The sequence below is a fragment of the Scomber japonicus genome, chromosome 5 (genome assembly GCF_027409825.1).
Source record: "Scomber japonicus isolate fScoJap1 chromosome 5, fScoJap1.pri, whole genome shotgun sequence".
In the NCBI taxonomy this organism is placed as follows: domain Eukaryota; kingdom Metazoa; phylum Chordata; class Actinopteri; order Scombriformes; family Scombridae; genus Scomber; species Scomber japonicus.
In genome coordinates, this window is record NC_070582.1 from 35210415 (window position 1) to 35226411 (window position 15997).

The window sequence follows — 15997 nt, forward strand, 5'->3', positions numbered from 1 at the left end:
CAGTTCTAGCACTACTCTGGTACTCTGGTGAGGTTCCAAGCGAGCCAAGCCGATACTAAATGTGACATCAACAGACTGCCGGCCACTGATTGGTCAGAGAGTCATCACTGGAAGAGTCTTGAGCCGTCCCACACAAGAATCAAAGCCGGCATTTTTAAATACTGGCAACAGCGTTACAGCCATACGGCTCAATTTTCTTGCTTTGTGTGTGACAGAAAGCCACATACAGCAGCAAGTACACCATTGCCTCCATGTCCTCCATTGTTTATGTGTTTGTGTCACATATAAAACAAAGTCACGGCAGTTTCGCAGAGCCATGCTATGACAACCCTGCCCACGTTGAGTAGGTACTTTTTTGTGTGGCTGTATGTATGTATTTCCAGATTTGGTTGCAATCCAATTTAGCATTGAAGAGTCCACATCTTCAAAACTTTGGTAATGAAACAGACACAAGTTTTGTTCAGGGTCATCTAAATATGGTATGTAACCACACCCTGCATGCCTCAGGGCTCACTATAGAAATCTATGGTAAGCAGACAGATCTCCTAATTATGTGGTTATAGAGTGAATCGGCAAAGCACCTGCAAAATAACAGCATTGCATGTAGGCCATCCATCACTCGGCCTACACTAAGTTTGGGATTGTTTAGAAAAGAGTGTTTTGGGTCTCAGGAGGTGCTTAAAAAGTCCCACTACAACTTTGCAGCTGATACTTTTTTCAGGAGTTGGAGCTGTGTGTAGAGGGTGGGGAAAAAAAGCCTTTTATAAGAAGTTATGTGAAACTAACACCCCCCTTATAAGTAGTTACTTTCTAAAACTTCCAAACATTACATATGGTTGTTATTACATTTTGTGACCATAGGTGGCACTGTGATACCAGGTTCAGTGAGAAATCCCTCACTTGAGCGCATGCTGCTCCCGTAGGAGATATAATAAAGTGGCGCTTGAGGTAGTAACACACCACTCAAATGTCTCTTACTGCTCCACAGGTATGTACAAAAATGTAAAATACAGCTATAAGCATACTGCTTAGATATTGGGAAATCATTTAATCACGCTGGTGCATATTAAAAGTGCTCAAGTACTGGGTTTGAACGGAGTTATGTATTATGTTTATGTAGCAAGCTAGCGTACTAGCTATTGTTTTCATTTCTGACAGTGTAAGTTTTAAGTTTTTATTGACTGCACACTTGAAATATGATATTTGTCATTGTGTGGTGGTTTTGTAGCGCTGTAGTTTGTATACTAGCCGCTGTAGTTTGTATAATAGCCACCAGCAGATAGTGTAGGTTCATGTACATTGATATTTGTGTCAGAGAGCAATAAATTACATATAGGGGAGAGTGGGGTAATTTGTGCCAAGGGGTAAGTAGTTCCACCCCGGTTATCTAGAAAACCATAGAAGAAGTTGCTCATGTGACCACATATTTTTGAAGAGGCATCCATTTCACTCATCTTGTGAAGAGGGGAGACACTTGGCTTGAGAGGTTGGCACATTTAAGTTCAAAAAACAATTTTTTGCCCTCCAAAGTAAAATTTCTATGATCAAGTTTTTTTTAATGCTGTGTTTGAACAATTGTAGACAACTTTGAAAACAGTTCATACATGTTTTAGTGCTTTAGTAAGCTACAGCATGAGTATATACAGTTAGCATGATACTAGCTCAAAACAGCTGGGGGATACATTTTTTTCAAAATGGTGGGTCTGGGGTAATTTGTGCCAAAGGCCTGGGTTAAGTTGTGCCAATGGGACAACTTAACCCAATTTATGATTATTTATGATATATTACTTAATTGTATTTTATTGTTATTGTATATTGTATTCTTACATTTGATCACTAAAACTATGTGATATTCTTAATTTTAGACCATCATGCCACACAAATACAAATACAAAAAGGAGACATTGAACCCTTCTATGCTCCGGAGGAGAATTTCACCTCTAGCAGCACAATACGAATGTTTTTATAAGTAAATTGTATTGAATTTGTTTTACTTTTATATAGCATTATCATTTGTGACATTAAAATGATCTGTTTTACTTCAATTATCAATGGCACAATTTACCCCACTGTATTCTCTCTAATGGCACAACTTACCCCCTACCGGGGGCAAGTTGTGCCACAGGACACTTTTTTTTCCCTAAAGCTATATTTCTCAAACTGTTTGTTTAAGATCCAAAGTAATTGTTCCCAGGGATGCACAGCATCCTAAACTATATGTAGATATCTTAGTTGGAAGCATTACTGTTGTCCCCTTGTTTTAAGGGCACTTTAAGTAAAAATTGGCACTACTTACCCCACTCTCCCCTAAGCATGTTGCTATGGTTATGTACATGTAATGTTGTTGATCATTTCAATGTAGTTATTTCAAGTGAGTTTTATTTTTATGTATTTGTCAATGTAGCCACAGCATGTGTTTTCACTTTTATGTTTTTACTCTTATTTATGTATTGGTAATAATATGCATTTAGAGTCAGACTAAAGCAGCTGCCTTATATTAAGGTGTATCTATAGTATATAAGGCAGCTGATATATAATAGGGTTATTGAGTATGAGATGAGATGTATGTCATGTTGGTAGGAGACAGAATAAAGTGGCGCTTGAGGTAGTAACACACCACTGAAATGTGTTGTTTCTTACTGCTCCAGGTTCCCAGGTACCCCCTAGGCCTGAGGCCGGTAACATGTGTTCGCCCTTACTTTTCACTATAACTCCCAAAGACACACAATTAACAGTAGACATATAACAGATATGATAACACAATGTTGACACTGTGGACACAATGAGACCATTCTGAAACAGACAGACAGCTAGTCTGGCTTGTCTTTGTGTTTGGTTGAGTGCCAGAATGAAACTCTGATTTTAACACTTGGACTAGGCATGTGTGGTGTATGCCTGCATTGAGTTCAAATGGCAGCATATGTCACAATATCCTGTGGATGATGAGAAGCAGACTAGAAGGAGAAGAGGCTCTACTGTCTCAAGTCATTAATCAACTTTTCCCCTTGTCTCCCTTTCTCTGTATTTGTTCTTCCTCTTGGCTTTTTTTCCTTCCACTTTGATTTTCTTCATATATTTTATCAGTCCATAATAGCAACTTCCTTTTACCATTATTAAAAGGTGCAATGTTGGGGATAGGAATTGATAAGATTTTGCAGTTGAATGATTAAGTTGACTTTCTGTTCATGTTTTTTTATACATTCAATTCATATCAAAGAGTCCAAGGTAGGGGTTAGGTGTGTTGAAATGTAACTGTGTTCTGAGGCTTCTTGACTTTGTGTTTATTTTTGAGCTATAAACATGTCTGAAGCAGAATCACATCAGTGTATTGTATAATGACAATAAAGCTACTTTCCTGTATTTTCTGAGATATTTTAAATACTTTTACTTAAGTAATTGTTTAATCAAATACTTTTATTTAAGTAATATTTTGACTAAGCTACTTTTACTTGTATTGGAGTAATATTTGACAATGAGTATCTGTACTTTTACTCAAGTAGTGAAGTTGTGTACTCTGTCCACCTCTGATTGTCTTCACCTCAGAGTTGGTTTAAGTTGTTTGCGGTTGTATGCTGTGGTGTGTGTTGGTCAGCTAGTCTCGTTTGCTACTGTTCGTTCACCGCTCCATTGCTAACATTAGCCTGCGAACGGAGTAGAAAGTTCACAGATGTTCATCCTACAAAGGTAATTATTTAGTCATTAAATCAAAAAACACTTGAAACTGCTGCCATTTTTAAAGATAAACTACACCCAGATAGCAAAATTATTTTGGCCCATATCTGGCCCACACCTGACATGTTCATCCGGCCCACATACAGCATGGAATGATGGCACTTGGGCGGTCCGCTCATGTTTGCCAAAAGTGGGCCATAACCAAGCCATCACAATGCCAGATGTCAACCAAAAACACACCAAATAAACCAGTTCGGCCAAGACTGGCCCAAATATGTTTCAACAAAGGTGGGCCAAGTATGTTTCCTTATATGTGGGCCTCTTTAGGCTCACATCAGGATTAGTCATTGCCATACTTGCCATATTTCGGCCAAAGATGGGCCATATTCGTTTTGTGATATTTGGCCCAAATGTAGCATTTACTACATGGGCCAGTTTAGGTTCACATCTGTTTTGTCCGGGCCAGAAGAATGCCTACAGTGCCGGATCATTGCCTCAAGTGGCCCACATTCGCATGCTATCTGGGCAAGATAACTGAAGATAAGACTTAAATGTTTGATTCTGCCTTTTCCGTTCCTGGGCATTGGTAAGAGGAGTTGATAAGCTTGGGGGCATACATACGTAGCATATAACAGAAAGGCCTTGGCAGAAATGGAATGTTATATTCATAAGTATAACTAATTTCTCCTCTTACCAGAATGTTGTACTTAGATGGGTTGTTTAGCCTCCATTAACCTTATTTCTTCGAAAATGAGTTCCACTTCTGCAAACTATATGCATCAGATAGTACATCATTTGCATGCATGCAGCGGTCAAACAAACAAAAAGTGAGAGATTACAAAAATATCTGCAGATGCCAATTCTGTTAATTGGTCATCTATGCCTATGATTGTCTTTCACTTGCCTAAACTACCACTACTGGGGTCCGTTCCATACAGCCTGTTCAGAAAAGCGGGGCTTATTGTCAAACACCTGACTTGAATGAGCATAACAAATGAGATCAGGCTAAAGCGGTTCAATAAAGGCCAACCACATTCACACAGAATTTAAACATAGGATCACAGAAAGAGGTTATTATATAGACTAGACCTTAATTATTTAAAAGAAAAGGGGAAACACCTAGACATGCATCCACTAAACACATCTTAGTTTACTTTTTAGTAGGGCTGTCAAACGATTAATTTTTTTAATCGAGATTAATCGCAGAATTTCCATAGTTAATCACGATTAATCGCGTTTTGAATTGCATGTTTAAAATCCTGTTATTTTACATTTCAAGGCAGTTGTAAGCCCATAATGTAAAGCATTTCTTACCAGAGTGTCTTAACTGGGAATCAATCACGGCTCTGCTGCGACTCCCACACTCCAAAATGGTCCTTTGGTGGAGCTGAGGCTGGCTTGGCTGCACCTGGGTATTTAGCGTGGAGGTGGTAACTCAAACTCGACGTACTCCGGTGGTAGTTAAACTCCGTTTGACACAGGTTGCATTTTACTTTTGACTTGTCAACTGAAGCGTCTGGAAGTTTTTTAAAGTTAAACAAGCCGTTCAAAAGTCCAGTAGCTCTCTTACTTTTCATCACCGCGGTAGGTTTACTGCAGGAGGCCACTTCAAAGCATAGCGCTACAGCTAGAGGAGCCGTCTACGGGTGAGTAGAAGGGACAAAAAGGCTTGCAAAATTAAAATGCAATTAAAAAAAATGTACGCGTTATGGATTGCATTAATTTAATCGCGATTAAGGCGTTAACGCTGACAGCCCTACTTTTTAGACATTATTTTAAATATACTAATCGGCAACAAATACCTATTAAAACAGCATTTCCTACCAGGAAAATAGCAGTGAAAGACATAAGGATTTAAATATTACATTTCTGGTCCAAAGTATTTTTGCAGTTATTCAATATTTATGAGGATATTATTCTGTCAGGGCAATTTAGATTCTCTAAGCATATGCCTTAATGTGAGATGTCATGAACACATATGTGGGTTGCACATACATACAGTACATACATACATACATGCATACACGCACACGCACACACACACACACACACACGCACACACACACACACACACACACACACACACACACACACACACACAGTATAAAGTAAATCATGTATTTTCTTTCAGATCAGTGTCATGGCTAAGCAGCAACCCAGGCCTCAGGCTAAGCCTGACAATTAGCCTGGTCTGAACCAGGTTGGTTTGCCAACATAAATTGCTGTGGTAACTGAGCTTGAACTATGCTGAGCTTGCTTTATGGAACCAGATGCTGGAAAATGATTATTTGGTAATCCTGCTTTATGGGACAGGGCCCTGGTGCATTTATATTGTGTATATTGTTTAATCATTCATAATATTAAAACATTAAGCCAACTTAGTTTTGAAAATATGATTTTCAGCTGTAAAACCTTCAACAGCGTAAACAGACTATGTTGTGGCTATGATGAAATAAATATTTTAGGGCTGGTTAATCCAGCTGTTCTCAGCGATTATCTCAACTGACATTTATGCCAAAGTAGGTTATATAAACCATCTAAAGATCAAGACATGGATTTTGCAGCAACGTTTTAACAAGACTGGAGTGGTTAAAGAATGAAATAACTTGACAATCATCTCTTCCTAATAAAAGAGCTCATATACTTTGATTAATTTCTGTGCTCAAGTGTATTTGTTTTCACGTTTGTGTGGTTTACCTTGGTATGTTATCATCAACTGTGGCACATCCATACAGAAAGACAATGACTCCAACTAGAGATGCAGGAATCAGCATTTGGGTATACAGACCCAACCATGCGAAGTACAGGCCAATCTTCTCACCAAAATACTTCCTGAGTAACACAAAAAATGCAAATCAGAATTTTATTTTTTAGACAAAAGTAACATGTTAGTATCAGGACAATGGAATTGCACATACACATACTAGCAGCTGTGAGGTGAGCAGCAGTGTTCACATACAAGGTTGTAGTCTTTGAGTGAATCTGGAGAATTAAAAAATATATCTGCGAGAGGCCCGATCAAGGCTGAATCTTCCCTAGTCAACACTGGAATCTCTTTCTTGAGATTTGTAGACTAGTAAAACATAAAGGCAAAACTTGGAGATGTCACTAACTATTGGCCCTGATACAAGATGACCTTTGTTGTGAGTCATTGCTGCATTTAAAAGACATCCGTTAATGTCTTGTCCTCGTCTGGGATGTAACTCGTTTTCAAACATAACATCCAGATAGCCTTACCGTCTTACACAACGTCTAATACAGCATGTTAACTAAGTACCAGCTTTAGCCTTCAGCCTGTGTCTACACATAGCCCAACACAAAAAAGGATAATAATAACACATGACATGTAAAAGTATGCTTTGGGTCATAATTAACACACACAAAGCAAAAGTAGGGTGTGATTCTCTTTACAAAACTGTCATGGCATGGCTGTGCCCCTCCCTCTCCACCGTGTTTTCCCCTTCCTTGTGTTCCTGTGTTTCCCCAATTTGTCTTTTCTGTGTGGTGTGTGGTCTATTAGATCCTGCTCAGCTGCCTTAAATACTTTTGGTTATGATAAATGAAGTTATTATAAAATTTCACATAGGGCTCTACCTTATGCTTGCCGCTCAGCAGCTCCAAGCGCGATACAAATGTTTTTTCTAGTTTAAGATGTACGCAGTTGTCATTTTCCTTTCCAGGGCCACATTGTCTAAATAGCAAATGCACTTGCACCTATCCAAGTTCCATGCATGGGCATGTTGGTCTCAAAATGAGGTGTGGTCAGATGCATTGTTGGTACAATGCCATCTTGAGGCAGTGGAAAGCAATTGCGCCATTGACCAAGAAAAACCTGGTCTGAAGTCAATGGTGCAGTATTTCATTGTTATTTTAAGGGTGCATTATCAACATTTTAATAGGCAAGTGAACAACGTGGGTACACTGTGCCTGTCACACACACTCAGACGCACAGTAACACACAAACCCGCAAAGTATTAGAAATAAAAGGATTACATCAACATATTAAAAACACATATAAATGGTTAGTCATTATATTTATCAGAATTAACTAACCACAGTCAGTAGTGGTCCCTGATATGGGTAAATTGGGCAAGGGCCCAGGGCAGCATTTTGTCATGACTCATGGGGGTTGGCTAGAGCTCTTTAAAAAAAAAAAAAAATCCTGGCGCACAGGTGGTCGAGTGGTTAAGAGCACATGCCATATGCAGTGGACCCGGTTCGAGTCATGGCCAGCGGGCCTTTCTGCATGTCACACCCCCTTCTCTCTCCCATAATTTCCTGTTTCTCTATTGTCAAATAAAGGCATCTATTCCAGAAAAAGTCTTTAAAAAAATCCTTTACCCCGCGAAGCAGTTATTATATTATTTGCATGTCAAGTCAATCTATCACTCTGTTGTGCACACGCCCCCTGGTTGCTGAGATGGTGCCACGCACACAGAAGCTGTGGGAGATAGGGAGGGGGGACAGTTCACCTCTCCATCTCCCTACTGGAATGGGTAGGGGGGAACGGGGGATCCAACTTAATAGAGCAATAATGGAATTAGTGGGTCAGTCACTGGAATTGGTTTAGTCTTAGTATCAATCACGAAATAGGGGAGCAGATTTCATATGATGACATCATTGACGATTTTGCATGAAAGAAAGCCAGAAGGATCAGATTTTAGTTGGCTGTGGTGCCATCTAAACAGTGTGTTTGCCATTCTAAGTGCAATAGTATAATAATTAGATTCTCTTCAGTGTGTTTTCCAATTTGTGTAAGAAGAATTTGTGCTATTAAGAACATTTATTATATTATTATTGTTGCTTTCTGCTCTTCTTACATTTCTGATTGTATATTTTATTTTTGGCATATATATGTATATAGTGTTTATTTATGGATTTATTTATCTTATTTAAAGGTTTAATGATCAGGGACAATGCACATTCACAAAACATTTTAACAAATGTAAACATACCAGAATTAGCCAAAAGGATTTTACATCTGCTGTCTCTGGACTGATGTTGAGTAGTCACCCTAAAAGAATATTTAAAAAATGTCCTTGTGGTTGTCTAAGTTCTGATAACTTACAGTCATAGTTTGTGCAGAATTGTGTTTGTTGTCTTGTGGCAATGTTGGAGGTGGTGATTGTGCACTTTAAACTGTGTTTGCTGTGCAATAGTGTAATAACTAGATTCTCTTGTGTGTTTTCCCATTGTTCTGATGAAGGATTGCAATTGAGAAATATTATTCTCATTCTTATTTCATTTCTATTCTATTATTCTTTTTTTCCACAGATCTTGTGAATTTCTTTATATTTAACATATATTTTTAGATGTCCTTGTAGACATATAATACATATATTAAATAAAATTCCTGGGTGGGGGGTGCTCAAGGGGGGCCTCACCCAGGGCGTCATTCAAGCTATACCGTCACTGACCGCAGTAATGATGGATGAAATGAGAATGAGTCTTCCACTACTGCAAACAGTTCTAACAATTGTATAAGGGTATGTATAACTTGATTAAAACAGTTTTTGAACAATGTTTAACGCATATTCTTACAGTTCTTACGTGATCAAGTTTTCATACTTTCAGCAATTAAAACCCTGCTGAATTTTCTGTTCCTCAATGACTAAATCAAATTATTTTAAAGAAAACCAAAGCTGTAATTTGAAAAGAAAACCTTTTCAAAAACATCATACTGAAAGTAGCAACTCCTCATTAGCAGAGGACCTTAACAGGTTGTTTGCTCGCTTTGATAACAACACCAGTTATGGACAGTCTGGCATCAGATCATCAGGCACTCATTCTGGACTCAAATGAGGTCAGGAGGGCACTGGGCAACATCTGGCCTATATTAAACCTTCCATCCCTGCCACACTAGACTAACACCAGTTTGCCTATTGGCCAAACAGATCAACAGAAAACACAATCACTACACTGGAGCACCTGGAATGTCCTGACACATATGTCAGGATGCTCTTCTTAGACTTTAGTTCAGCCTTTAACACTGTGATCCCTAACACCCTAGTGTCACGCAGATTGTCAGCCTGGGAAAACAAACATCCTTCACTCTCATCCTGAACACTGTTGTTCCTCAGGGGTGTGTCCTGAGCCCTATCCTGTATGCCCTCTTCACCCATGACTGTCAATGCAACAAACACCATCATAATGGGCCTGATATCCAACAACGATGAGTCAGCATACAGGGATGAGTTGCAAAACCTGACAGTCTGGTGTTCCACTAATAATCTCATCCTGAATAATAAGAAGACAAAGGAGAATGTAGTGGACAATTTATGACCCATACTGGCCACCACCACTTCAGGACAATTCAGTCACACATTACAAGACTGAAAAACAACTTCTTCCCCCAAGCTGTTAAACTAATGAACATGGCCTGATCCCCTCATCCCACTCACACACTCACTGATTGTGGCCTACTGTTACAATGAAAATTGCTACTGTTTGCACCTTTTATATTGCATATTGCACTTTATATCGCTCTTGTAGATTATTAATGTTTTATTTATGTTTTTCATTGTCTTAAATGTTTTTATGCCTCAGAGAGTACTATCTAAATTTTGTTATATTGTCGTCTGACCCTCAATATAATGACAATAAAGCTACTAATACTAGATGGCACCAGGCTGCTACAGTATAACCACATCAGACTGGTTGGTTATAACTCCATATTCTTCCTTTTTATGAATGACATATAAGGTTAGCAGCTCATCAGCCCCCATTTCCAACTTTCTTTTCAGACACTGTTTTACATTATAACTAAGCTGTCATGGCTGTGAGGAGGCGAGATAGGCCACATTAGAATTACAGCAGAAAACAGTCTGATTATGACTATCACATCATCCAAAGTTATTCCAGTTCTGCCGACAGAGCAGATCACTTTCACTATGCACATAAGATCTGTTTCCTCTACAAAGAAGCTCATTCTCACTATTTGGCAAATACACCATTAACATGTACAAGTACATCTTGCTTTTAAAGGAATAGGAAATGACAGGGATTAGTTTACAGCATGTTACGCCACATGTTATGTGCCATGCATTTTAGACTATGCGCTTAAATAATTAAAATAGGCCCCATAGTCAGTTGCGCAAGCGCATCTTCAGCAGCAGTCTGATTGGAACAAGGGATGAGGAGAGTGAAGAAGAAACGACAAAAGGCAACGGGGGAGGAGAACTGGTCATGGTGCAGGTGCCTCCACCTCCTCCTGTCCACCGTGCTGACTGCCTAGATGTTATTCCTGCCACTGATGTTTTTTTGGTCTGTATCCAGCTTGTGCTAGCTCTGCTGCTACGTCTTCTGGCAGACATCACTGTTCTCAATATGGTGCTGCTCTTCACTTTCCTCACCCCTTGTTCCTATTGGACCACTGCCAAGGATGCACTTACACCATTGTGACCACCATTGTGGAGGTGAGAAAATTTAACTTTTTTTTTTTTTAAATCACAAGGCCAGACTCAACATCAAAGGTCTTTAGTGATTTTGTAGAAGTGCAGCACACAGACTGACAAAAACCATGACAATCAATATTAGAGTTGTTAAACAGGGTAAATAATATACTGTAAAGTATACAGCCTTACCGCACAAGTCCGATGGGTTGGTACTTGTAGAAGACACCATAGTTTGCCCACTCTTCATACAAAAGCTGAGGAAGACAATCAAAGGTATTTAGGTGCACTATTTCTCTGGTTTTACCATGCCTTTAGGATTTATTCTGACATATAAATACAAAAGTTCCCTTCTCTATGACAGTAAAGGGAGAGTACATGTCACAAAACAAAACCATTCACCTCAGCAGAAGGAGATCCACCAACCCAGTACCACAGCAGTTTGTGGAATAGTCATGAAATTTAATCTATTGATTTGTGTACATGGATACAATTTTTCTTTTTTGTGAAGACACAACCTCCAAGCTAATGTACATAAATTGGAAAGATTTTAATGCTTGCACTTTGTTTTTTTGTTTTGTTTTTTTTTGTTTTTCTCACAGTCCGGACTCAACTATCATTGCTACATCACTCAGCATTTAGTCACAAGATTTTATCTTTAATTTATTTAAATTTTATCGTGCAGTAGTTGTGTATGGAATACTACATAAACATGAATATTCCATTAATAGTGGTGAGTGAAATAATACATCATAAATAAGGAAAATAATCATTTTAAAATCAGTAGACAAGGGGCCTGATTTACTAAAGGTCTGTGCGTGTGCACACTTGACATCACCCTCAAAAAAATGTGCAAGCTGATTTACTAATGCAGCACACTGAGGTTTGCGTCTTTCAACTGTGTAAGATAATACACACTGTGCATTTAATATATTTGCCATAATAAATATGTAATATGGGGCATTTTAACTCCGGTGTGTAAAATACAGAGAGGAGAAAATGTAAATATGTAATTTAACACGCGCATTGTGATTTACCAAACCTGAAGGTATTATTTCTGATGGTAACTGCGTCTATAAATAATACCTTTGAAGGGCAGGTATTAACCTGCTGCACACTGAGCTCAGATAACAGCTGTTACTGTGGAGAGGAGGAGAAGGAGGCACAATGACAGAATACGCACAGGACAGATTTTTTCCACCCGTATTTTTGGAGAAGAATATTTTTGGTTTTACTAACAGCATTGACTTTGTCACAAATATTCTCCCATATGTGGGTTTTTATAGTAATATTTGTTATTGTTATAACTCAATATATTTGTTAACCTCTTCCACGAGAACCTGATCTAATTTCATTTTGAGCTTTCAGGCTTTCTGCTCGTCCAAATTCTCTATTCAGACACGCAAGAATTCATTTAAAATTAGCTGTCTCCACCCTGTTGACCTGTTTTCATTTATGTAGTTATTTTTAGTAGATCACTCAGCACCTGCATGTTCAATTTCAATGCCATATGCCAGAACAAGGTCGCAGGTGTGGTTAAAACAGTGAGTGGGATTATTGACATTCACTGAATAATGAGATGAACACAATGCTAAGGTTATCATAATCGACACCCACATGAATATTAAGGTCATGCCAACTCACACTTAGCCAGGGACAACAGATGAAAACTAGCTTGGGCTAATTCTGGCATATTTACAGATATGTTTATTAATATGCACTGTCCTTGAAATAAACTAATAAAAAAAAGTTTGGTAAAAACTCTATGTACTACGGACCAGGAGGGCAGCACACTATGAATTGATTGAGATGGTTGAGTTGAAAAGGGCTGATGTCTCGAGGAATGTGAGTATTAATATGACTGAAAAAATGAACTCTTTAATATCATTAAAGTGGAAATTGTTTTGTTTATTGGGAAGTTGAAAGTTTTTTACATTTCTAAGCAATTGAGAAACAAAATGGTGATGCTTTGGGTTGTCCATTGATTTATTTTAAGGTTGTATGAACTAATGTGCTTACATTTAGGCATACATCCTCTGTGTTGGCTGTTTTCCTTTGTGTCACTATAATAATAATGGCAGCGGAAGTTTGTTTTCTTCATGTCATTTTTACCTGCAAATGACTGGAAATTACACCAGCATTGCAGTGGAAGTTTGTCTTCTTCGTGCTGTTTTCCTCTGTGAAGTAGCAGATACAGAAAGGGTGGAGAGGACTATACAGGGTAAAACATAGAGCCTACTAATGATATTTGTTGTATTTTCTGAAGGTTAATTCCATGTTATCTATCAGACTTTAATATATCCAATAATCAAGGGCGGGGTGAGACAAGTCTTGACTGCTCAGGCTAACTTTAGCTTAGTGTACTGTGGTTGAGGGGAAAAGCAGAAGCAATGCCCACAGTTTTCTAAAATAAGTTGATTTTGTTTTTTAAATCCTGTTTTATGATTAATGCTTTGACATTCATTTCCCTATCATGTAAATTGATTTTTTTGATTTGCAGGTGTGATTTTGTTTTTATCCCCATAATTGACTAACCACCATGTGTTCTTTACTGATATTAAGAAATATGAACACTTGAAGTGTCATTTTTTGTAGGTTTAACTTGTAGGGATCAAGCTCTGACAGGCTTTTATGTACTTCTGGACATGATACATGCCTACCAAATATTGTTCAAGTATGTCAAATTTAAAAGGCGGGGGATTGAATTTGAAATTTTGCCACATCCAAGTCCAAGACCTGTATCATTTGTGAAGTCTGCTACTTCCAATGCATGTGTAGTGGGATGAGCTCTCTCGGCTTCACTCGTCTGTGTGTGGTCTCATCCCTTTAATTAAGGTCAGGTATATAAGGGGGAGGGATTGTTAGTGCTGCCTCTTTCCCTGGCAGCTGGTGCGCGCTTCCTCTCCCTGGGTTACCTGATCCAGGTGCTGCAGACGCTCTGCACGCCTCTCTCTCCTCCGCTGTTGCGCAATAACTCCAACAGTATAGACTCAAATGTCTCTGTCCTTTTCTTGGTGCTCAAACTGCATCACGCTTACAGGTATGTCGTGTTTTTCCCCAAACCATTATTAATGATTGCCATTTAGTTTCTAATTTTACTTCACCCTCTCTCCTCCGCTGGTGTGCATTTAACCACGCTTACAGCATAGACGCTGGCAGCGCCCGAAATGTTTGTTGTCCTCTTCCGTTCCTCCCGGTGTTTGTACCACGCCACGCTAACGGGGTAGGTAAATGTTTATGTTCGCCCGTCAATATCATAGCCATTCAGATTTTAATTTTATTAAACTCATTTACAGATAGGCCATAAGTCTCGGCACTGAGCTGGCACGAGCCACGCCGCTCTGCACCCAGGACCGCTGCTGCTTTGTGGGGAATTCAGTATTGCACATCTGTGTGTCTCCTCCTACTGCTGAAGAAGTAGAAGATTGTTTTTAGAGCTGCCCATGTGCCGCTCAGGTTTATCATTTTTCTTTATTTAGAGTTATGTTGACATGATTTTCTCTTTTCCTTCTTTAAGTTAAAGTGTCTTTTGTTTTTCAGCATTTAGAAATTAGTTCCTGATTGTAATGTTTTGATTTATTTGTTTTATTTCCTATTCATCTTCCTAGTTTGTTTTATTGGCTTTGTGTTTTAGCCTGAGTCTGCTCCAGTCCCACCGGCAGAATTTATGGTACCTGTACCAAACAGGAGGGGAATAGTCAGTGGGGTTTTCTTTGCTTAATAATTTTGGGGGGTTATTTTGATTTTATTTTATTTGGGGTTATTTGTTTAATTCCAGTTTAAATATTATTTTGATTAGTGATAAATTTGTGTATTGTCAAAATATTGTTTGGTTTTGTCATATTTTGAATTATTTGTGTTATCTTCTTATATGGTTTTATGCCCCACTGATTGTTCTTTTGTTTGCTTACTTCCAGGTGCTGAGGGCCTCACTGGTGACTTACCCCCCCCCCCCTACTTTGGTGATGGTGTCCTGTTGTAGGTAGTGCCACCCCCCCTCCACTCCTTTCTTTTGGCTTTGTCCTTGTGTGTGTGTGTGTGTGTGTTGTGTGCTTCATGTGGACTTGTGGTGCTACCTTTAGTTGATGCCCCTCACTCCCCCTGCACTCACGGTAATCCTAGTGGCCCCAGCCCTGAAGGAAGCCCTGTTCTGCCCTTGGTATTAATTAAAAAGAAGACTCAATTTTAGGGTAAAAGAAAATATCCCATTGTTTTTACTATTTAAATAAACTTTTGTACCCTTTTCTATTTTTGGAACCACGTCTCTTGCCTTCTCAGTATAACGAACGAAACTTTGGTTTAGTTAATTTAGTTTTATTCATTTTTATTTCCTTTTTTTTATTTATTTTTTATTTTCCCCGGGTTAAACCCTGGGGTGGCGTTGTCGGTTTTGGTTAGCCTTTTGCTTTTGAGTTTAACTGTACAAGTACCCCCTCGCTCGCCACAAATTGGCGTTGTCGGCAGGATTTACTGTAGAATCAAGGCTGAGACGTGTGTTCCGTTGTTTTGTTTTTGTTTGTTTGTTTGTTGACATTGCTACAAAGCAGCAGCGGCTCCCCTGTAAAAATGGAGGAGGAATTGCAAGAGTTGCGAGATTTGGTCTTACAGCTGAGAGCTGATAATGAGAAGTTGCGTCAAGAGCGAGCCCCTGTGGTACCACCCCTTAGTGCCACACCTTCAACCTCATCAGCACCGCCCACTGCCAGCGCCCCTGCAGCCGAGAGGTTAGTGTTTGTGCCTCGAGACAGAAAGTGCCCCATGTTTAGGGGAAGGTCAGGGATAGCACTGAGTGAGTGGCTTGAGGAAGTGCAGGCATGTATGAGGGCCCGCCATTTGTCCCCAGCTGATCAGGCTTTCTTTCTCTATGATCATTTAGAGGGGGAGGCGCGGGACGAAATTAAATACCGCTCTAGTCTAGAACGTGGGGACCCAGC

General features: G+C 39.1%; 1 protein-coding gene across 1 annotated transcript in view; it reads right to left on the reverse strand.

Moving 5' to 3' along the window:
* Positions 1 to 15997, reverse strand: part of LOC128359522 (anoctamin-1-like) — a 151741-nt gene that overhangs the window by 87092 nt on the left and 48652 nt on the right. The window contains exons 10-11 of the mRNA XM_053320014.1: positions 11256 to 11320; positions 6370 to 6504 (exon numbers count right to left, since the gene is read on the reverse strand). Coding sequence (XP_053175989.1) covers positions 6370 to 6504; positions 11256 to 11320 — 200 coding nt within the window. The remainder of the gene's footprint in view (positions 1 to 6369; positions 6505 to 11255; positions 11321 to 15997) is intronic.